This window comes from Giraffa tippelskirchi, chromosome 11 (assembly GCF_054371585.1).
Source record: "Giraffa tippelskirchi isolate mGirTip1 chromosome 11, T2T-mGirTip1v1.2.pri, whole genome shotgun sequence".
NCBI lineage: Eukaryota > Metazoa > Chordata > Mammalia > Artiodactyla > Giraffidae > Giraffa > Giraffa tippelskirchi.
Genome location: NC_137285.1, coordinates 33,417,295 through 33,442,855, shown reverse-complemented (window position 1 = coordinate 33,442,855; position 25,561 = coordinate 33,417,295). Strand labels below are relative to the sequence as shown.

The 25,561-nt window shown below is 35.1% G+C and overlaps 1 protein-coding gene across 5 annotated transcripts in view; it reads left to right on the top strand.

The window, feature by feature from the left end:
- Window positions 1–25,561, top strand: part of FSTL5 (follistatin like 5) — a 780,511-nt gene that overhangs the window by 621,229 nt on the left and 133,721 nt on the right. For 3 of the 5 annotated variants that reach the window (XM_081538294.1, XM_081538297.1, XM_081538293.1), the window contains exons 9-10: window positions 18,948–19,109; window positions 24,093–24,227. In XM_081538294.1, coding sequence (XP_081394420.1) covers window positions 18,948–19,109; window positions 24,093–24,227 — 297 coding nt within the window. The remainder of the gene's footprint in view (window positions 1–18,947; window positions 19,110–24,092; window positions 24,228–25,561) is intronic. The other 2 variants (XM_081538299.1, XM_081538298.1) reach the window with 1 other exon arrangement.

Here is a 25,561-nt window from a genome sequence, read left to right as displayed (position 1 = left end):
TCTTTTCCAATGAGTCAGTTCTTCACATCAGGTGGCCAAAATATTGGAGTTTCAGCTTCAGCATCAGTCCTTCCAATGAACTGATTTCCTTTAGGATGGATTGGTTGGATCTCCTTGCAGTCCAAGAGACTGTCAAGAGATGTATGCTTCACGATAAAATAGAGATAATTTTGTTGTCATATAGTTACATAATAGATTAACAATAGAAAATATTCATTTTGGGACTATCAGTGATGCTTGAAAACTATTAATAGATAATCAATGCTATTAAATTTTAAGCGTGTCCTCCAATTCACATTTTGACTTAAGATTTTGATTATTTGAAAATAAAAACAAGTAACAAGTAAGCGAAACATATGATAGCCCCACTCCCCACAACTACAACAGACATTTCCTCCATAAACACTACTATGAGTCAGAATATCTTAAAATTAATAACAAAAAAAGAGTTTCTAGAAAACATCTGGAATATTTTGTATATGATAACAATGCATTTGACAGTAATTATCATGTATTAAAACTGTATTATCAAAGATTTTAAAAAGTGGATATATGTATATGTATAACTTATTCACTTTGCTATATAGCATAAATTAACACAACATTGTAAATCAATTATACTCCAATGAAAATAATTTAATAAAATAAATTAAATCTGTAAGTATCACTTTTGAAAGTGAATACTTTAAAATAATGACAATTATGTCAAGGAAATATTTTTTTATTAAAAACAAGCTTTTCAGAAGAAAGAAAATATTTGTTCAACTGATGTATTTTAGCAAATGTTATGTTAGTGTCACCAAAATACAGTAAATAGTAGTGCCATCTATTGATTAAATTGAAAACTACAGTTTCTTCTTAAAGAAAATGATTTTTACATTAATAAGAATATATCTCCAAAAATTATATGTGCTTGTGCTAAGTTGCTCAGTAGTGTCTGACTCTTTGTGACCCTGTGGACTGTAACCTGCCAGGCTCCTCTTTCCATGCGGATTCTCTGGGCAAGAATACTGGAGTGGATTGCCACACCCTCCTCCAAGGGGATCTCCCAACCCAGGGATCAAACCCAGGTTTCCCACATTCCAGGTGGATTCTTTACCTGCTGAGCCACCAGGGAAGCCCAATTCTATGTTATCAATAATAAATGTTATTATTTTAAATTACTGTTGTTTCACACAAAATACTGGAAATGCGTTAATATGTGTATGTGTGGTTGTATGTGCATGTATGTATGTGTGTGTGTGTGTGTATAGTAGCTCTTCTTGCAATGCAAGAGACCCGGGTTCGATCCCTGGGTTTGGAAGATCCCCTGGAGAAGGGAAAGGCTACCCACACCAGTATTCTGGCCTAGAGAATTCCACAGACTGTATAGTCCATGGGGTCGCAATGAGTCGGACATGACTGAGTGACTAACACACACATGTATATGAGATTAATAATGTGATACTTCCGATAATAAATATTGGTTATGGGTTTAGTGTAATTGGGTCGACTTTTATCCATCTAATCACTGAAGAAAATTAAATTCAATATTAACTTTTCTGCTAAAAAATTAAAAGCAAGAAATATGGTGAAAGAGGAATCATTGTCTTAATGTATTCACTTAATATGAACAAAAATATTTTTGACATGTAAAAATTTGCATGCATACTTATTAGGATCCACTGTGACACAGGAGAACCAGGTTCAATCCCTGGGTTGGGAAGATACTCTAGAGAAAAAAGACATGGCAACCCACTCCAGTATTCTTGCCTGGAGAATTCCATGGACAGAGGAGCCTGGTGAATTCCACTCCATAGAGTTGCAAAAAGTCAGACACAACTGAAGCGACTGAGCATGAATGCATGTGACCATTTCAATATTTCTCTCTTTATGATTTTGATTTTATTATATACAATAATAGGCTACTATTTAGAAAACTTGGATTAGATTGGCTCTTCTCAGTACAGCACATCTGACTAAGATTATGCATGTGCTCTCTGGCTAAATTATCATGATGAAATCAGATAGTTTAGGAGAGTTAGGTTAAAATGTATATCTACTAACTAAAGGACAGGATTACAGAGAACAAAAGAGCAGAAAGCAGTGGGGGTATCCATTAAACTCTAAGTTCTTCAGATAACATGCTGCAGATACCAGGATATTCACTGCAGCAGAGAAAGCAATGTGACTGACAAGAGCAGAAACAATAAAAATGAACACAGCCTGAACAGGGAGGAACCAACTGAAGGCTGAGATGACATCAGCCTCCACATCCCCGCAGCATGTTATTATGGGGACTCTTATGGCGTAAAGCTGATATCAAGTTGTCATTCATTCATTGACTCACACACATGTAATTTATCTACATTATATCTACAGGATGAGATCTATTATATACTGTGCTGGATACTGAGGACCCAGTAGTGAACAAAGAGTAGTTTCTAGAGGAGTTTATTGCCATTCCTGAGGCTAGTCCAACCTCCCATATGTTGAATACGAGATGCCCTTCCCTCAAAACACTTTACTGCCATTGATTGGATATTGTCATAAATAGAGCAAAATATAAATTGGGTATGAAGTGACAATAATCAAGATAATGTGATACAGGCATAGTATAGATATAAAGATAGAAGGAAACTGAAAGAATTTGGAAAGAGACAAATGGATATAAAATGTGGAAAATCAAGGAAAATGCACAAATGTGAACATGAAGAGGAACCTGGTACCAACAGCAATGCTCACTGTTTCAACCTTGACGAGTTGAATGTCCCCAGATTCAGTTCATTTCAGTGCAGACACTCAGTTGTGTCCAACTCTTTGTGACCCCATTGATTGCAGCATGCCAGGCTACCCTGTCCATCACCAACTCCCAGAGCTTGCTCAAACTCATGTCCATCGGGTCGATGATGCCATCCAACCATCTCATCCTCTGTCATCCCCTTCTCCTCCCGCCTTCCATTTTTCCCAGCATCAGAGTCTTTTCCAATGAGTCAGCTCTTCACATCAGGTGGCCAAGTATTGGAGCCTCAGCTTCAGCATCAGTCTTTTCAATGAATATTCAGGGTTGATTTCCTTTAGGATTGACTGGTTTGGTCTCCTTGAAGTCCAAGGGACTCTTAAGAGTCTTCTCCAACACCACAGTTCAAAAGCATAAATTCTTCGGTGCTCAGCTTTCTTTATGGTCCAACTCTCACATCCATACATGACTACTGGAAAATCATAGCTTTGACTAGATGGACCTTTGTTGGCAAAGTAATATCTCTGTTTTTTAATATATTGTCTAAGTTGGTCATAGCTTTCCTTCCAAGGAACAAGTGTCTTTTAATTCCATGGCTGCAGTCACTATCTGCAGTTATTATGGAGTCCAAAAAATGTAAAGTCTCTCACTGTTTCCATTGTTTCCTCATCTCTTTGCCATGAAGTGATGGGACTGGTTGCTATGACCTTAGTTTTCTGTTGAGTTTTAAGCCAACTTTTTCACTCTCTTCTTTCACCTTCATCAAGAGGCTCTTTAGTTCTTCTTCACTTTCTGCTGTAAGGGTGGTGTCATCTGCATGTCTGAGGTTATTGATATTTCTCCCAGGAATCTTGATTTTAACTTGTACTTCATCCAGCCTGGCATTTCACATGATGTACTCTGCATATAAGTTAAATAAGCAGAGCAACAATATGCAGCCTTGGCGTACACTGTTTCCAATTTGGAACCAATCTATTGTTCCATGTCCAGTTCTAACAGTGCTTCTTGACCTGCATACAGATTTCTTAGGAGGCAGGTAAGGTAGTCTGGTATTCCCATCTCTTTAAGAATTTTCCACAGTTTGTTATGATGCACACAGTCAAAGGCTTTAGTGTCCTGAGATTGTATGTAATCAAATGCACAACATGCCCAGGAACCACCAAAACTGAGGGGTAAATTTTATATATATATATATATATATATATAGGTGTGTATGCACTTAGCATTAGTGGTGTCCTTTTACCTTTCTTTAAAATCATTTATTTGATGACATGATTGGCTTTTTAAAAACTCTTATATAATAGTACATGCTGAAAGTACCTGATAAAGTTAAGATACTGTTCTTAAAAATTTTGAATTTGTTCTAATATGAATCCAGCTATACTTTATAATGCTTATTTTTAAATGATAGCTAACATCAAAAAGTCATTCTTTTGACAGTTGAGTGGTTTTTTAACATTAAAACAAGACAAGGCTATAATTTATCAGTGCTCTCCCCTGCTATTTAATTTGTTTTGGAGTTGAAAACCATATATATTATAAAATAGACATCTTTAATATATATTTGCATGCCATGTGATGGTTTCCCTCTAAAACCCAGAGATCAAAATCTAAAAGTATTTTAACTAAAATAAAATTGGGACTCAGTCACTTAATTGTAATATATATATATAAAACACGTTTCCATTAGCAGCTAAAAAAGAAAATGTTCAGGAAAAAAAAAAAATGCCCAGGAAAAATTCAGATGCTAACTTAAAATCATAAAATGTCATTGAAGGTATTAAAAATAATGTAAATAAATGAAATAATATACCACGGTCCTAGAGTGGGAGATCATATATTAAAATAATTAACCTTCTTTAATTACAACTTTAAGGCCATTTCAGCCAGAATTCCAAAGGGTTTGTCTCTCCTACCTTTCCTCTGTATTTCCTTTCTGTCTTCACTTCCTGTTTGCTTCTCCTCCTTCCTTTCTCTTTCTGCCCCTACACTTTCTTCCAATAAAATAATAAATATAGGGAAATTACTGCAAAAGAACTTAAAACGAACACTAGTTTGAATGAACTTGTTATAAGGAATATTAAAGTTTTTTTAAAGCTATGTTAACCAAAGAATGGCTTCCCTGGTGGCTCAGAGGTTAAAGCGTCTGCCTCCAATGTGGGAGACCTGGGTTCAATCCCTGGGTCTGGAAGATCTCCTGAAGGAGGAAATGGCAACCCATTCCAGTGTTCTTGCCTGGAGAATCCCATGGACGGAGGAGCCTGGTGGGCTACAGTCCATGGGGTCACAAAGAGTCGGACACGACTGAGTGACTTCACTTCACTAACCAAAGAATATGGTATAGATTCAAAGGGTAGATGAAATACCAGAAAGACATAAAAAAATGTTTATGTGTAAAATAATTTAAAGTAGGAATATATACTTATATATATGTATAAATGTGAAATATCAAATAAAAACATTAAATGTATGATGAAAATATATATCATGATTGAAGCATCACATATATGATGAAGAAAGAATATCAAATTCAGGAAAACATATTGCTTTATGCTTGGGTGGTGTGTAAAAAATAAGATTACTGAAAGAAAATTGTTTCTTTACAAAAAAACGCTTAAAAATTTAACTGGAAATTGGATTGTAAAGTAGATAGTAATTTAATCTTAAATGTAATTATGTTAGAAAAATATATAATGAGTTTATTATTTACTAAAATATTTATTTAACTGTGGATGGCAATATGTGTATGAATATTTCTTTAACAAGACTAGAAATTCCATTGTAAACAAGACCTCTGATGTGCTATATTAAATTAAAATATCTGAATTGCAGTTATTCAAAATTAATAGATAAGCTATTTATGACAGAGACAAGGGTAAAGTCTATAAAGAGACCATTCATGGAAGGAATGAAAGTAGTTAATGAGTATATGAAAACATACTCATCCATGTAGTAATCAATAAAATCCAATTTATTTAAAATAATGAATAGTTTGCTAAACTAAAATGATTAATAGTATTTATTTATGATAAATTTGTGTAAAGTGGACCCTCACACATTGGTTAGTTTTGGGAGAAGGACTTACTATAAACTACCAGTTTAGTAACCTAGCATTACCTATCCAATCCTAGATTCATGTACTTTTTAATGTAGCAATTCTTTGATTCAGCTAATTAAAAACAAAAAATGAAAGCAGCAGTATGAAAGTGCAAGAATGATATTTGTGCACAATTGTATATAATAGTGTGAAGCTATAACTCCTGAATCATCAATATTAAAATTGATGAATAAATAATCATAAAGTCACACTGTGAAATATTAATATACTAAAATAATCAGCTAATTTACATATGTTGCCCTAAAGTATGTCTAAGATATCTCAAGTGATAAAACTCCAAAGTAATATATAGAGAATAAGTCCATACTGGGAAACAAACACATGCATATATTATATAAGGATGGAAGTAAAACAGAGTATATTGAAAAATTAAAACTGGTCATATCAAAAATCTGTGGTGAGGAAGACAATATGCTTCTCCATATTATGTATTTAAAAAAATAAATATGTGGTACATCAGGAAGTTAATAATACATAAGAAATCAAAAAATAAATGAATTATAGTTTACATGAATGAGTAATTTATGCTTTTCACCATTTTTAATGACTTTTCTACCTATGTGATCTCTTTATCTTTCAAAAATCTTTGGGGGTAAGTTTTATAAATATGATAATTTTAGTATTGTAGAAACTAAGACTCATAGAGCTTAGGAAGTTTCCACGTACATGTGGTGCACATGAAATGAATGTTGAACGTGGACCTCCAGTCTTGACTGAACGGGGTTCATGTGATCCATGTCTTGGATGATATGGGGTAGATTTTGACTGTGCCTCTGTGAGTAAAATTAATGGGCTTAGAGCAAGGGTGGAAACAAAACAAAACCATGACACTACTTTTAAGTTCAGGGATATTATTAAATGCATTGTCTAAAAGAGTATAACATTCCTCTGTTTAGAGTTAGCAAATTTATACATATACTTAAGCCACAAATTTTTTACAGTTACGAAATTAAAAAAAAAATTCTATTGAACTTAAGAATGAAAATGTTGAAAATTTAAATAATGAATTGTTTTAATCAGAAATGGTCATATATTTTCTCTTTGTTTAATGAGAATTATGTTCAGTATGATTATTATATAATTTTTAAGACTACATTTTTATTTGTAGTGTTGCAATTTAAGGATTTTTTGACAGTTGTCATGGGTAAAGTATACATAAAATAATGCTTGATCAAAACAAAGTTTATTGCTGATTTATTCAAGAGATCCTTTCCAAATTAAGTGTATGCACATTTTCAGTAAATTAATATTATGTCTCACTTTGACATGACTATCTCCAACTACAGGAGGATTGCATTTAAAATTTCTATTCAGAAGCTCATCCTGCAGTTAAGAAATTATACTCATAATCCTCAGTATGTTGGTATATATAAAAATAGTTCTAAGATCAGTGAGGTAGTTTCTTAAGAAATTACTTCATGTTGATAATATATATAATATATATTACATATATATAGTGAACTCCATTTCAGTTCAGAACAGTTCAGTTGCTCAGTCATGTCTGACCTTTGCAACCCCATGGACTGCAGTATGCCAGGCCTCCCTGTCCATCACCAACTCCCAGAGTTTACTCAAACTCATGTCGGTTGAGTTGGTGATGCCATCCAACCATCTCATACTCTGTCATCCCCTTCTCCTCCCACTTTCAATCATTCCCAGTGTCAGGGTCTTTTCCAGTGAGTCAGTTCTTCACATCAGGTGGCCAAATATTGGAGTTTCAGCTTCAGCATCAGTCTTTCCAATAAATATTAAGGACTCATTTCCTTTAGGATTGACTGGTTGGATCTCCTTGCAGTCCAAGGGACTCTCAAGAGTCTTCTCCAACACCACAGTTCAAAAGCATCAATTCTTCGGCACTCAGCTTTCTCTATAGTCCAACTCTCACATCCATACATAACTACTGGAAAAACCATAGCCTTGACTAGATAGACCATTGCTAGCAAAGTAATGTCTCTGCTTTTTAATATTCTGTCTAGGTTGGCCATAACTTTTCTTCCAGTGAGTAAGCGTCCTTTAATTTCATGGCTTCAGTCACTATCTGTAGTGACTTTGGAGTCCCCAAAAATAAAGTCTGACACTGTTTCCACTGTTTTCCCATCTATTTGCCATGAAGTGATGGCATCAGGTGCCATGATCTTAGTTTTCTGAATTTTGAGCTTTAAGCCAACATTTTCACTCTCCTGTTTCACTTTTATCAAGAGGCTCTTTATTTCTTCTTCACTTTATGCCATAAGGGTGGTGTTATCTGCATATCTGAGGTTATTGATATTTCTCCTGGCAATCTTGATTCCAACTTGTGCTTCATCCAGTCTAGCATTTCTCATGATGTATTCTGCATATAAGTTCATGTAGTGAACTTCAGTTTCATATGAAAACAAATATATATATTATGCAAATATTTATATACATAAATTAGTTTATGATAAAATCCCTGAGCAAAGTTACTTAACATTTTTAATTTTCACCACCTCTATTGAAAATGTTTTTATCAACTCTTGCACTAACAATTTTACCATGAATCCATTCCTCCATCTTCAAAGGCATTTTATATTTTAAAGTAACATCACACACTATTTGGTTATAATGTTCACTTTTGAAATGAAGAAATAGGCACCAAAAGAGCTGGACTATGTCTCTCAAAATCACAAAGCTAGTTAGTTCCAGATTGTGATCTAAACTCTGCCTCTTAAGTAATCCTGTTTGGTGCAAGGTGTTTTATTTTTTATAGTTTTTTTTTTAATTAGTTTATTTTCTATTTTTTAACTTTATAATATTGTATTTGTTTTGCCATACATTGACATGACTCCACCATGGGTGTACATGTGTTCCCCTTCCAGAACCCCCCTACCACCTCCCTCCCCATCCCATCCTTCCGGGTCATCCCAGTGCACCAGCCCCGAGCACTCTGTATCATGCATTGAACCTGGACTGGCGATTCGTTTCACATATGATAATTGACATGCTTCCATGCCATTCTCCAATATCATCCCGCCCTCGCCCCCTCCCATAGAGTCCATAATACTGTTCTATTTATCTGTGTCTCTTTTGATGTCTCGCATACAGGGATATCTTTACCGATTGACTAAATACCATATATATGTGTTAGTATACTGTATTGGTGTTTTTCTTTCTGGCTTACTTCACTGTGTATAATAGGCTCCAGTTTCATCCACCTCGTTAGAACTGATTCGTATTTTTTATAGTTTTACCATATTCTTCAAATTTTTAAATTGCTTACACAAATGATGGAAGAATATAAGGCTAGCTGGAATAATAGCTGTAAGAAAAGTTATGAACAAAACCTTCCAAAATCGTTTATAAAAATTTTTGCCATGCATTTTAATTATATTGAATGACATGCATTTTCCTTATCTTTTTAAGCTCTAATGAAATCTTTTTTTTTTTTTTTTTTTTTGCTTCCCAGCCATACACACACACACAAAGTGCTGTTTTGCCAGGAATGAATGTACTTAATGGTTCTGTGACTAATGGGATATAAATGTGATTGGGGAAAAGCTTAGAAGATGTAACTTGGTCTGCTTAGAATTTTTTATTTTTTTAGAGACGGCTTTGAAATAAATCTTTCAGTATATCGTATTATGTAGAAGTTTGTTTCTCATCTTGAACATTAAGCAAGTTGGCAAAATGTGTGTCTTGCTTTCATTTCTCTTTCTCTCGGTTTGACAGATATAGATCAAATATAGTTTTCATTCCTATTGAACCCATACATGGATTTAGGCTACTTTTTAAATTAGATCTCCAAGCAGTAAAATTTGTGTTGGTATTGACTAATGAAATTGTAGACTTCCCAGGCAGTGCTAGTGGTAAAGACTCCAGCTGCCAGTGCAGGAGATGTAAGAGACATGGGTTGGACCCCTGGGTCAGGAAGATGTCCTGGAAGAAGAGGAAATAGCACCCTAGAATCTCATGGACAGAGTGGCCTGGTGCGCTACAGTCCATGGAGTCATAGAGGCAGACACCACTGAACATCTGAGCCACAGTGAAATTATATCCCTTTGCCGTTTCTCCTAAAAAGCCTCAGTGATTATATTTGTAAGAGACAAAACAAAAAATGATTTCTGGAAAGGAAAGTTGTGGTTTAAGATACAACATTTTCCTGCTGACCTGAGTCTAGCAAGGGGTTGAAAACTCAACATACATTGTTCCCTTTGATCCATTTAATCCTAAAAAGGGTTTCAAATTTTATAAATTGGGAAGGTGAGACTTAGAGAAATTGAATATATTGCTCCTTAGAACACAGAGTAAGTGCTAGAAACACATTCAAATTTTAGGTTGGATGGGGTTATAATAATATATTCATTGTACAGTCAAGTATTTAATTTGAGATCTCTTGACAAACTTTAAATTGCATATGTATTATATAAAAGTAAATAACATTTAAGAAAGAAAAAACAGCATCTATCATGTATCACCATTAAAATCATTCTTTCATTAATTCCTATTTTATTTTTTCATAGATTTAGAAAAATAGCATCTTACATATTATCTTGAATATGTTAGTTTTCTTTTGTGCTTCAGAGAGCATTTCTGAAAATGGTGGCTTTCCAGATTTTGAAATTGGGGATTACAAGGGCCACTACTAATTTTAAGGATTGATAGATTAGATCTGAGTTAATTAAACTAGGACAAACTGCTATCCCTTTCAAAATGGCTGAAATAGTTGTGATTTGTTACAATTCTCTAGGAAAATGGGAAGATCTAACAATTTTTTTAAAAAAAATCAGAAAAACTTATGACCACAAGTGTGTTACTGTTAATTTATATTTTGCCTCCAATGTTTGTTGCATACTCTACACTTTTATGAAGGCTGTAATAATGTGATCAGAGAGTTTTGTAATATTGACAAGAAGCAGTGTGAAAGTCATGAATATAAAGAGATTGCTTTGGGACAAAGTTAAAGAGAAATTGATGGCTTTAATAATGTCAGAGACAAAAGGCATTGGACAAGCTCAGTAGAATTTAAAATATTTATTAAACCTGGTCTGTAATTTTTCATAGGAAAGTTGCTTTAATGACAAAGGAAGTCATAATACAAACAGAACAATCCAGATGCCACTGTGAGTCTATACTACTTCAGAGACATTTATATTCTTACCCTTAAGCTTTCTTACAAGCCTTTCTAGCAGTGCAGCTGTATGAAAAATTTGTGGAAGAGCAGTGATAGGATCCTTCCAAAGAATAGAGAATAATGGCATCAAGAAAAGGAAAAAGATATCCAACGTTTATTTGTTTACATCCCTGTGACCTGACAATGGAGAAGGCAATGGCACCCCACTCCAGTACTCTTGCCTGGAAAATCCTATGGAGGAGCCTGGCGGGCTGCAGTCCATGGGGTCGCTAAGAGTCCGACATGACTGAGCGACTTCACTTTCGCTTTGCTTTTCGCTTTCACGCATTGGAGAAGGAAGTGACGACCCACTCCAGTGTTCTTGCCTGGAGAATCCCAGGGACGGGGGAGCCTGGTGGGCTGCCATACATGCGGTCGCAGAGAGTCAGATACGACTGCAGTGACGTAGCAGCAGCAGCAGACCTGAGAATTCACCTTAAATTCACTTCTGTTTTCAGTTAGAATGCAGTCAGGGTATTGGGTCAGTGATTTCTGTCCCCTCACTATAAAGTCTGACTTCCAAAATACCTGGGATGTGCCATACTTTTTGGCAATAGTGCAGCAGCTGCCAAAGGAAGATCACAGAACGAAAAGTTAAGGAGGACGGAAAGGTAGACCTCAGTGTTACAGAGGTATATAAATCTTCCATTAGGTCATTTCTACTATTAGATTAGGGCTTCCTTGGTGGCTCAGTGGTAAAGAATCTGCCTGCCATTGCACAAGATGTGTGTTTGATCCCTGAGTGGGGAAGAATCCCTGGAGCAGGAAATGGCAATCCACTCCAGTGTTCTTGCCTGGAGAATTCCATGGACAGAGGAGCCTGGTGGGCCCCAAGGCCATAGGGTTGCAAAAATTCGGCATGACTAAGCGACTGAGCACACACTCACTATTAGGTTAGAAAGATTGTTAGATTAAAAGGATTCCATTAGATATTTCCAAACATTGTGAAAAATACTGATTTATTCTCATCCAATAAAGTTACTATGGGTTTTTAAGAAATATATTCATAGACCTTTATTACTCAGTTTTAAACCTGTTATTATTATCATTAAATACTTCATGGTTTTGAGCATATATCTTTTATAACTGATTCTAGAAGTTTCCAGAAACATAACTATACTGATCATACTTTATTATCTTTAACTCATTGTTTTTTACTTTTAATTTAATACTTTCTAGTATCAGAGACCCATTTCTATTTCTGATTTCTATAATTAGCTAAAATATAGCCTTATCTATGTATTCTTAGAGTTACCAGTCCTCCATATATATAAAGCATCTGATTTTTTTTACTGTTTATGCCCTAATAATGATTAGATAAATATTAGTTCAGTTTAGTCACAAGGTGATACTATTTATTTTAACTGGGTGATAAAATAAATAGTTCACTTTCCTTGAGAGGTTACATCCGTTTGAAGTGAATTAGTAGTACCTCTCTGAAAATACTATACATGAACTAATGATTTATTTGACTTTGGCATTTTAAAATACAATTTTTTAGGGATCTCAAATATACCTTATATGACTATATGGTGTCTAAATTCAGAATTTCTATTTACTCCCAGTACTTGCATTCTAGTAGATACTTCTCTGGGACCACTTATTTTGTGATCACTACCAGATAAGACAACTTAGGCCAATTATTTCCCATGGTCCCTTACGCTAATTTCCAGATGTAGTCTCAGCAGTCACTCAACATGTTTATATGTAAAACTGAGCATGTGAGAATGATACCTAGAACTACATGCTACACTAAGAAGTTGTTAATAAATATTTCTCAATTATAATCTTAAGACAAGAAAATCAGATTTTATACTTAAAATTTTTTCATAAACAAAATACAAATATTTAGGTCTTCTTATATATCTTTCATTTTAAATGACAGAAACTTAGTTATATTTGTAGAGTAAAGCTGAATAATATATAAACTTAAACTTAACCATTTAATGTGTTCGTATGTACATACATACAATATTAATAAATATTGATATTTAATACTAATATTATTTGATAATACTATATTGATATTATTTGATAATACAAATATTGATATTATTTGATAGTACTAAAGTCAACCATTTAAATTGCTGAAATATTTTTGTGAGACATCCAATATTGTTAGGAAATTTTCAGTGAATAGACAACTTTAAAATTACCCTTTGTCTAAACTATGAGGAAGTTGATTTAAGGATTTTCATGATAATATAAGCATTGGATTCTCAATCCAATGTAGGAACCCGTTGGTCCCCTAGGTTTCTTTTTACATGCATTGCCCAGAGAAAGGAAAAACAAGTTCATAGAGTGCACTTCCTATGTAAAAATGACTGCAACAAATGGCTTGAAATGTTCTCTGGAGGATTATTGACTTTTTAATTCAGGCTGAAATCAATCCTCATTTATATTTCATAATATGTATCCTGAGAAAAATAACCTACTATTACTGTGTAGTTTGTCACTGAGGTTAAAGAGTTGTTATGCCAATCACTAATCCTTCAATTTTATGTGAGACATTTTTCAGACCATCACTTGATTAGTTCAGTTCAGTTCAGTTCAGTAGCTCAGTTGTGTCCGACTCTTTGTAACCCAATGAACTGCAGCACGCCAGGCCTCCCTGTCCATCACCAACTCCCGGAGCTTGCTCAAACTCATGTCCATCAGGTCGGTGATGCCATCCAATCATCTAATTCTCTGTCATCCCCTTCTCCTCCTACCTTCAATCTTTTCCAGCATCAGGGTCTTTTCCAATGAGTCAGTTCTTTGCATCAGGTGGCCAAAGTATCGGAGTTTCAGATTCATCATCAGGCCTTCCAATGAGCGAGTATTCGGGACTGATTTCCTTTAGGATTGACTGGTTGGATCTCCTTGCAGTCCAAGGAACTCTCAAGAGTCTTCTCCAACACCACAGTTCAAAAGCATCAATTCTTCGGCACTCAGCTTTCTTTATGATCCACCTTTCACATCCATACATGACTACTGGAAAAACCATAGCTTTGACTATATGGACCTTTGTTGGCCAAGTAATGTCTCTGCTTTTTAATATGCTGTCTAGGTTGGTCATAGCTTTTCTTCCAAGGAGCAAGCATCTTTTAATTTCATGGCTGCAGTCACCATCTGCAGTGATTTGGGAGCCCCCTAAAATAAAATCTCGCACTGTTTCCATTGTCTCCCCTTCTATTTGCCATAAAGTGATGGGACTGGATGCCATGATCTTAGTTTTCTGAATGTTGAGTTAAGCCAACTTTTTCACTCTCCTCTTTCACTTTCATCAAGAGACTCTTTAATTCTTCTTCGTTTTCTGCCAAAAGGGTGGTGTCAGCTGCATATCTGAGATTATTGGTATTTTTCCTGGCAATCTTGATTGTAGTTTGTGCTTCATCCATCCTGGCATTTAGCATGTACTCTGCATATAAGTTAAATAAGCAGATGTCAATATACAATCTTGACGTACTCCTTTCCCAATTTGGAACCAATCTGTTTTTCCATGTCTAGTTGTAACTGTGCTTCTTGACCTGCATACAGATTTCTCAGGAGACAGGTCAGGTGGCCAGGTATTTTCATCTCTTTAAGAATTTTCCACAGGAGAAAGAGGACTGGAGTGGCTGCTTTAGCCTGAGGAACATCATTAGTAATGGCATCAGGACCAGCTTCCAAGGATTAATGGAGGAAAGGGAGGTGAAGAAATGACGGTTCAGAGAAGTAAAGGACCTGTGTCAAAGTCACAGTGCTAATTCTGCATATAGGGAATATCATATATATCCTTCTCTGTCTGACTTACTTCACTCATTATGAAAACACCAGTATTTACATTTTGACAGTATAGCACAATAGATAAAACTGAATTCTATAGTCACACTGTCTGAGTGCTTTTGCTGATTCCACCAATTACTATTTAAGTAAACTTAGGCAAATGAGCCATTTTGATCAATACAAGATGGCAGAGTAGAAGAAATGTGTGCTCATATTCTCCTGCAAAAACTCCAAAATTACAACTCGCTGCTGAACAACCATTGACAGGAGAATTTTGGATCCCACCAGAAAAAGATACCCTACGTCCAAAGGCAAAGGAGAAGCCCAAGCCAGATGGTAGGAAGGGAAAAATCACGTTTAGAATCAAACTCCATACCTGCCAGAGACACTTGAAGGGCTCAAACAAACCTTGTGCACAGCAGGAGACCTCACAGAGTCTGATCCAGAACTACCTTTGAGTGTTTGAGTGTCTCCTGTGGAGGTATGGGCCACTAGTGGCCTGCCACAGGGGCAGGGGTTCTGGGTACACCAGACCTGGATATGGCATAAACCCTCTTGGAGGAGGTCACCATTAACCCCACCACAGATGTTGACAATTTTATCTCTGGTTCCTCTGCCTTTTCTAAATCCAGCTTTAACATCTGGAGGTTCTTAGTTATCTCTTGAGCACCTTCACTTTCACTTTTCACTTTCATGCATTGGAGAAGGAAATGGCAAGCCACTCCAGTATTCTTGCCTGGAGAATCCCAGGGACGGGAGCCTGGTGGGCTGCCATCTATGGGGTCACACAGCGTTGGACATGACTGATGTGACTTAGCAGCAGCAGCAGCAGTTATCTCGTAGATAACAGACATCCTACAAAATGTAAAATTTTATCTCATTGTGGCTTTGATTTGCATTTCCCTGATAATCAGTGACGTTGAGCACCTTGTCATGAATATGTTTGCCATTGTATATCTTCTTTGGAAAAATGCTTGTTTAGATGACTTGTCCAATTTTTTCTATTAAGTTGTACGAGTTTTCTGAATATTTTGGCTTAACTCCTTATCTGATAGTGGTTTACAAATATTTTCTCCCATTCTGTATGTTGACTTTTTATTTGATGATTTTGTTATCTGTACAGAAAAGGCTCTTTGCTTTTTAGTTGCTGAATTGTAAATGTTCATTATATGATCCAGATACTAGTCACATATCAGGTATCATTTGCATTGTTTTCTCTTTTTTCAGTTGTACTTATACTTTCTTGGTAGTGTCCTATGAAGATTCAAAACTTTTCATTTTGATGAAGTCCTATTTGTCTAATTTTTTGTGGTTGTTGCTAATGTTTTGGGGTCATATCTAAGAAACCATGGTCAAATACAAAGTCATGAAGATTTACTCCTGTGTTTTCTTATGAAAATTGTATTGTTCTAGTTGTTGCATTTAGGTCTTTGATTCACTTTAAGTTCATTTTTATTCAGGTGTGACGTAGGGGTCCACATTCATTGTCTTGCATGTGGATATCCATTTATTCTAGCATCAGTTTTTAAAAGACTCTTTCTTGGCATCCTTGTCAAAAATGAGTTGACCATAGATATATGAACTATTTCCGTGTTCCTTATCTAATTTCGTAGATGTGTATTTGTATCTTATTTCTAGTACTACATTTTTTGACTACTGTACCTTTGTAATATAATTGGAAATTGGGAGATATGAGAGTTCCAGTTTCATTCTTCTTTTTAAGAATTCCTTTGTCTCTTTGGGGAGCCTTGTACTTCCCTATTATTCTGAGGATTAGCTCTTCCATCTCTACTAAAACAATCAATTATGAATTTTGATAGTGATTACATTGTATTTACAGGTCAATTTTGGAGTATTGCCATCTTTCCAGTTCTTATTATCTCACCAATTAATTATTTGAGTCCATGAACACACGATGTCTTTCCATTTATTTAGGTTTTCTTTAAATTCTTTTAACATGTTTTGTAGTCTTCAGTGTAAAAGTCTTGTACCCTCTTGGTGAAATTTATTTCTAAATATTTTATTTTGTGTGTGTGCCATAAGTGGAATTATCCTAAATTCTTTTCTTTAACTTTTGTATTAATTTATTTTTAATTGGAGGATAATTGTCTTACAATATTGTGTTGGTTTCTGCCATACAACAACATGATTTAGCCATAGGTATGCATATGTCCACTCCTTCTGGAACCCTCCTTCAACCTTCCACCACATCTCCCCCTTCTACATTGTCACAGAGCACCAGGTTTGAGTTTGCTGTGTAACAGAGATAATTTCCACTGGCTATCTGTTTTATGTGTGGTAGTTTATGTGTTTCAATGCTACTCTCTCAATTTGTCCCACCCTCTCTTTTCTCCACTGTGTCCACAAGTCAGTTGTCTATATCTCCATCTCCACTGCTGCCCTGTAAAGAGAGTCATCAGTATTACCTTTCTAGATCACGTATATATGCATTAATATACGATACTTGTTTTTCCTCTTTCTGACTTACTTCACTCTGTATAACAGGCTCTAGGTTTATCCAATTCATTAGAACTGACTCAAATGTTCTCCTTTTTATGGCTGAGTAATATTCCACTGTATACGTGTACCATAACTTTTTTATCCATTCATCTGCTGATGGACATCTAGATGGCTTCCATGTCCTACCTATTGTAAATAGTGCTGCTCTGAACATTGGGGTACCTGTGTCTTTTCCAGTTATGGTTTCCTCAAAGTATATGCCCAGTAGTGAGATTGTTGGGTCGTATGGTAGTTTTATTCCTAGTGTTTTAAGGAATCTTCATACTGTTGTCCATAGTGGTTGTATCAATTTACATTCCCACTAACAGTACAATTGAGTTCCCTTTTCTCCACACTCTCTTCAACACTTATTGTTTGTAGATTCTTTGATAATGGCCATTCTGACTAGTGTGAGGTGATCCCTTATTGTAGTTATGATTTGCACTTCTCTAATAATGAGCAATATTGAGCATCTTTTCATGTGTTTGTTGGGCATCTGTATGTTTTATTTGGAGAAATATCTGTTTAGATCTTCTGCCCACTTTTTGATTGGTTTGTTTGTATTTTTGGTATTGAGCTGCATGAACTACTTGCATATTTTGATGATTAATTCTTTGTCATTTGTTTCATTCACTTTTATTTTCTCCCATTCTGAGAGTTGTCTTTTCAACCTGTTTTTGGTTTTCTTTGCTGTGCAAAGGATTTTAAGCTTAATTAGGTCTCATTTGTTTATTTTTGATTATATTTCCATTATTCTAGGAGGTCAATCATAAAGGATCGTCCAGTGGTTTATGTCAAAGAGAGTTCAGCCTATGTTTTCCTCTAAGAGTTTTATGGCTTCTGGTCTTACATTTAGATCTTCAGTCCATTCTGAGTTCATCTTTGTGTATGGTTTTAGAAAGTATTCTATTTTCATTTTTTGGATGTATTAATAACTGTCTAGTTTTCCCAGTACCACTTACTGAAGAGGCTGTCTTTTTTCCATTGTATATTGCCTCCTTTGTCAAATATAAAGTTCTCATAGGTAATTGGGTTTATTTCTGGGCTTTCTGTCTTGTACCATTGATCTATATTTCAGTTTTTGTGCCAGTACCATACTGTCTTGATGACTATAACTTTGTAGTATAGTCTGAAGTCAGGAAGCTTGTTTCCTTCAGCTCCATGCTTATTTCTCAAGATTTTTTTTTGCTATTTGGAGTCTTATGTACCATAAGTGGAATTGTTATTGTAATTTTTTTAAGATGCTATAGCAAGGAAAAACTTTTCCTTCTCTCCCATTTAAGTGCTTATTCATTTATTATATAACTGAATTCTTAGAGTCTTATTTTTATACTCCTTCATAACTGGTAATTATCTTAATGCTCAAGTTATTTTGTATTTGGTAAATGAGAGCCCCTTTAAACTAGTTTTGTATTTTTTGATATGTTTTTCTCATTCCTTAAGGACCTCTTTAGTTATTGAAACAAGATATCCTGGGCTCACCTTGTGTTTCACCTGGTACAGTCTCAGAACAGCTTTTGTCCAGGGACCACTGGCACATTTTAGTGGATACTAAATTACTTAGATTTGCAAACTGAGACCTTATAGAAATGCATAACATCATTAACATATACAATTGCTATTTTTCTTTGTTTCAGAAAATCAAGTGGCATATACAATTGCTATTTTTCTTTGTTCCAGAAAATCAAGTGGCATATATGGATACTAATCATTTTCTTTTCCGTTTCTAATTTTAGTCCCTCCAGTAATCCGAGTGTATCCAGAGAGTCAGGCCCGAGAACCTGGAGTTACTGCAAGCCTTAGGTGCCATGCAGAAGGCATACCAAATCCTCAACTTGGCTGGCTGAAGAATGGAATCGATATTACACCAAAGCTGTCCAAGCAACTCACACTTCAAGGTGCTTTTTACTTGCATTTTTTCTCTTAAATAACAATGCAGAAATTTCATACTAAAATTTATAACACATTTTACATTCTTTGGAAAAAAGAGAAAGTGATACTTGGTGGCAATGTGTGCCATGAATATGAAAAAAGTTATGTTAGTACCTAAGACATTATATTTGAAACAATCCTTTAGTACTTTTAATGTTTTAAATAATAGTTTTGTCATAATGATTAGATATGTCATTATTTTTATAAGTAAAATATTAATTTGTTTTTCTTCTAAAACTTATCCTGTAAATTATAGCAGATATGCTGAACAGAATAATTGAATTCCTTCATTAAATACATTTCTGAAGAGACAATTTAAATGTTTAAATCATACATTAAAATATGTATTACAAAATATGTCAAAAATATAGAAATTCTTTAGGAAATATTTTACAGCACACTTTGCAAATGAACAAAGAAAAAAATCAAAATGTTGCTAAATATGTTTCACATTTGTGTTGTTTTAAAGTGATGAACTTCTTGCATTCTAATATATAAAATATTCTACATGTTATAATAATCTAATATTTAGTTGTGATTAGTCATTATACAGATTACAATAACCACACATGTGTGGTATGTAAAAAACAGATAACCTTTATCATATCAAATAATCAAAATAATGAAAAATTAATTGCATGTATTTTGATTATCTTAGTAAGTAAAAAAATTTACAGATCTTATTTCCGTTGTCAAGAGTAACCCAGGGACAGTCATTTTACTGGCGTATCTGTTACATGGCATTACATTCCTTATTCCATGCCTTTAAATTCCTTCTATTCACACTGTTAGAAATGAATATATTTTCCTTATTTCTGTATGAATATATTACTACTACCATTCAATTTAGAGAGTGAATGCAATTTATTAGCATACATTTATAAATAAATCTTTTAAAAATATTTACTTATCTATTTTTGAAAATCAAGAATGGCATATGAGAGTATTTTTGATCTTTCAAAGCTGAATCCTAACAATTTTATGTTACTATAAATAGGCAAAAAAAAATTTACATGTTTACTTCTCTGATTGTATCTTGGTGTCTATTATCTGAGAAGAAGATTGATCTGATTAACAGAAATCAAATTGAGTAAAAGTCTAATTAGCTTCTGATTTTGCAATCTCTTGCCCACTTGATAGCAGCAAACCATATTCTATAAACATAATATAGCCTTGTTTTAAAAATGTGTGTGTGCTGTGTGGGCTGAGTCACTTCAGTTGTCTCTGCCTCTATATGACCCAATGGACTATAGTCTGCCAGGCACCTCTGTCCATGGGATTCTCCAGGCAAAAATACTGGAGTGTGTTGCCATTTCTTCCTCCAGGGGATTTTCCCAACCCAGGGATCCAACCCATGTTTCTACTGTCTTCTGAATTGGCAAGCAGGTTCTTTTACACTAAGACCACCTGGGATGCCCTTTATATGAGAAGGAAAATTTGGGGAGTTAGTTACAGTCTTCACTCAACTTAGAAAGAATGAGGACATTTGTAAAACAGCTATTATCATTTTTTAAAATAAAAGAAATTAGGTTAAGTTTTAAGAGGCTATGACAAGTAATAAAAGTTGATTTGGGAGCACAGCCTAAGAGAAGAATTGGTGCACAGGAGTGTGAATTTCCATGTGGCTTTGTGTATGTTAACATGTTGCCAAATTCTATGGTTATTTAATTATCTCTTTATTCATAAGATGCTTATTTGTCACTTCTATGTGAAATCTAAGTCTAGGCACTAACTGAATAACTATGTAAATGGAAGGGATGTTATGAGAAATAAAATTCTAGAAAAGAAGAAATATTTTATTGGCAGCCAAATCAAGAGAATATCAGAAGGAGACTAATAATTAGCAAAGAGAAGAGAACAAATGATGTTACAGAAGGAAAGAAAAGAAAGCCAAAACTGGGAAAGAGTTCATCAATGCTATATGCACAGTCAAGGAAGATCATTAAAATATAGTCATTGGTTAGTGATTAGTTTGTCCCTGTGATATGTAAAAAATCAGTTTGCTGTGTCCTTAGAAATGAAAGATAGGAATAAAAATATCTTTCAAAATTTTGAAAGGTGGAAAAAGAAAAGGTAGTAGCTTCTGGTGAAAAGGTTTAGGACTGGTGAAGTTATTTCTTACTTCTTGGGCAGTTTGTTTTGGTTTGAAAGGATATAGGTAAAGAGAAAGATATGTGGACAATGGAGCAGGGGAAAGATGGACAAATTGTTGTGAAAATCAACAAGAAAGAAGGAGGGGATGATCTTGGAATGAAGCAGAGAAAGTTTCTTTTGAGAAGTAAATAAAAATGAAGATGCTGATGAAAACAGGAAGTTTGGATTAATTTCTTTATTTTTTAGCTTTTATTGAAATAAAGTTGACCTAAAAATTTGTGTAAATTTAAAATGTATAGCGTGATGCACTTTTTAAACTTATGTACTGTAAAATGATTTGAGTTCACTTTCTAATCATGTATATGTATTTAATGATTTAAAGAGGAAGACCACCTGCTTAAATTAAGAAGTTATTATTTGCTGGGAAACATTAAACAAAGAAAAAAGATTTGAAATAAAAGTGAAGTAGGGTATGAAATGCATCTAACTGTAAAGGTCGAGTAACATTCTGTAAACTGAATATTGTGAATTTGAAATTTTGTAAATTTCCTTATGTAATAGTCTAGTAATATACTCAAAAAGTGGGTGCAGGGGATGTCACCTTGTTCTAGTTCTGAAACCACATGTGCCAGGATGATAAATGAACCAGGAAATTGGTAGCTCTGGCTATAGAATAGAAAATATCTAGAAATGCTAGCTAATGTAGGAAAAGAGGGAAAGACAAACACATAAGTTAGAAAAACATAAGAATTTTGGGAAGAGAGAATTTGAAGAATAAATTAAATTAGGTGTTTCAAAAGTTCTAGAGAATTCACCTTGTTAAGTGTGTGGTCTTTGGAGAGGGTAAGGCAATGGCACCCCACTCCAGTACTCTTGCCTGGAGAATCCCATGGACAGAGGAGCCTGGTAGGCTGCAGTCCATGGGGTCACACAGAGTCGGACACGACTGAAGCGACTTAGCAGCAGCAGCAGCAGCATGGTTCACACAAAACAAGAAGCTGGTGTGGGCTTAAATATCGATACTTTGTTTCCTCCCCATTTTCTAGAGCATGGGTTTACAAATGAAGGACCCCAGACCAAATCTGGAAAGCTGGCTATTTTTGTAAATACAGCAATATTTTTGCTTGTTTTCTGTTTTTGTTTTTAGTTCAGAGCCATACACATTTTTAAAAATATTGTCTTTGGCTGCTGTCATGCTGCTATGGCAGAGGTGAGTAGTTGGCGCAGAGACTGTGTAGCCCACGAAGTTTAATATATTTACCATCTGGCCTTTTTGAGAAAAGCAAAAACAAACACAAAAACCTGCCAACTGCTTTGGAGAAGTGATTCTCAACAAATGATGGAATGGAAGTGCACAGTGATATTTGTAAGAGAAAGAGGTTTGAGTGATTTCAGTGATTAGCCTTCCTCAAACACTCACTGCCTCTCCATATCCCCATAGGGATGACATTTAAGCTCTTTTCCCATTGATTTTTTACCTTCTTTACCAAAATAGCCACTCTGATTATTTGATCCCCATCTCTATCAGGAAGAGTCATGCTCCTTTTTACTGCACACAGAGAATGGTATCCCCATGATTGGATAACATGGAATACACATATAAACATGCACACATACACACACACACACACACACACACACACACACACACACACACACACACACACACACACACAAGAAAAGAAAGTAAAAGAAAAGATGCAAACCTAAACAAATGAGCACTAAAAGCATTGACACTTAAGGCATGATAAACAGAAGTCCAGCCCTTATCTTTGAGGGGAGTAAATTGCATAAGATTATTCTAGGAGCTTAAGATTCCTCATCTGATAATTAGTTATTTTCTGGGATTATTAAGGGATACTGTATATAAAAGCTTCCCAGATGGCTCAGTGGTAAAGAATCCACCTGCCAGGAGATGAGGGTCCAATCCCTGGGCAGATTCTGTAGAGAAGGAAATGGAAACCCACTCCAGTATTCTTGCCTGGAAAACCCCATGGACAGAGGAGCCTGCAGGCTGAAGTCCATGGGGTTGCAAAGAGTTGGACAAGACTGAGAAACTGAGCATGCACACATATGTAAAAGTACTTCATGTTCTGCCGGTGTATAGTAACTGGGTAATTATACCCTTGTTTACACTTTGAGGAATGCAACTCATTATTCAGGGATTAGCTTCAAATATTCTTTTACCAAGATTTAAAAATTGGGTTAATCAATCCCTTAACCCTTTGGTTGACAATGATGATATCAATTTCCATATGATAATATTGCTTAGATTAGGTATATTTCTTGAAAAAAACTGAGAATCTTTCAAAGGAATTATGTATATTTTCTTTCTGTCCCCTATACCTAATAATTCCTAATGTATAATGCAGACACAATAATATGCTTGCTCAATGGAATGGCATTATACTTATATGATGTAGCTCACTTAATTCCTTTATGACATGCATTTTCACATGTATTTTCTGTAAATGAATCATATTGGTATTAATTAAAACCGTTGTAAAAGCTGAGGACAAAGTGGATCCTGAAAATTAAAAATAAATACAGAAATGAAATTATAGCTATCAACAAGTAGCACTTCTTATGCAAGGTAGGGAGTATGAAATGAATATAAAACATACTGTGTGTGCTTTTGATAAGTAGTATTTGGATCTCTGTAATAGAATGACAGCCCAATTTATGCAACATTTGAATGCATTAGAAATAACTTAGCATGTCTCCAAAGCATGGCAGTAGGAAGGAAAACAGTTTAATTAGGACAAGCTAAGTGAACTGTTTGACTGTGTAATCAGAAATGACTGTAGCAAAGCTGAAATTGTAGCTTACAAGTTGCATTTGCCTTCTGTTTTCAGCAAATGGCAGTGAGGTTCATATTAGCAATGTGCGCTATGAAGATACGGGAGCATACACTTGTATCGCAAAAAATGAAGCAGGAGTGGATGAAGACATCTCTTCTCTTTTTGTGGAAGATTCTGCTAGAAAGACTCGTATGTATTGAATACACACACACACACACTCACACACACACACACACACACACACGGTAAAAAAATCTGCTTGCAATGCAGGAGACCCAGGTTCAATCTCTGGGCTGGGAAGATCCCCTGGAGAAGGGAATGGCAAGCCATTCCAGTATTCTTGCCTAGAGAATCCCATGGACAGAGGAGTCTGGTGAGTTACAGTCCATGGGATTGCAAAGAGTCAGACATGACTGAGTGATTAACACACACACACACACACACACACACACACACACACACACACCATACTCAACTTTAAAACTAAGCTTTTTTCAGAAACAACAGAATCAGAAAATGCTAAGAAATGATCAATTAATTAAAAAATAAACAAAAGCAGTTTTCATATATAGGAAGGATAGAATTCTTTAAATATTAAAAGTAGATTGAAAGATTAATTACAAGATTGTGAAATGTTCCATATAACATGAAAATGATTTTGTTTCTTTGGCAGATGTATATACGCTATTTTGAGTCCTGTCTTCCCATTTGCTTATACAGGAAATTAAATCCTTTGCAAATTTCCTCTCCTCAATGATTTGGGATTCTTGGTCCCACAGTACAGCCAAGCGGTATCCTATAAGCTTAATACCATAATATCATTCTTTTTCTCTCTTCTGCATTGTAGTCAGTGGACCAATAGCTGTACATCAACCTTTCTCTGCAGCAGGTAGAGAAGTAAGCCACCTGAAACATCGACTGCCCTGGCACCCACAACACATCATGGGCTATTCTCCACTTACTGCTTGAAATCCTTTGTCATGACTGTACATATCTCCTAATTTTCTCATGAAGTTTTAAGAAAAATGTAGTGTCCTACTTAAACATTTTTACTTGATGAAAGGAAAATGATGGGAAGGAGATGCTAAAGATGAATTTTTGGTTACAGCTGAACTGTAATATTTAGAACACAAAGTACTCCTGTAGCATCGATCAAATGAGCTACCTATAGACAAAGACTCAGACACTTTCTCCCTCTGGTACACATGCCATGCGTGGCTATTTTGGGATTCTTTCTCAATTTGCTTGGACTGACTATTCATTCTCCTTGCTCCAAAGTCGATCTGTTATGCCTGTCTACATCTCATATTAGTCTAAGTTTTTCAGGGACTCTTATATTTTGAGAACCCTTTATATGCTAATTTCTCTGAGCCCAGATTTTGGACAGGGTTCAAGCATTGTCCCTTGGATGTGGGGTATAATTTTTGGTGGGATCCAACATTCTTCTGTCAGTGGTTGTTCAGCAGCTTGTTGAAATTTTGGGGTTATCACCAGAGAAGATGAGCTCACATCCTCCTACTCTG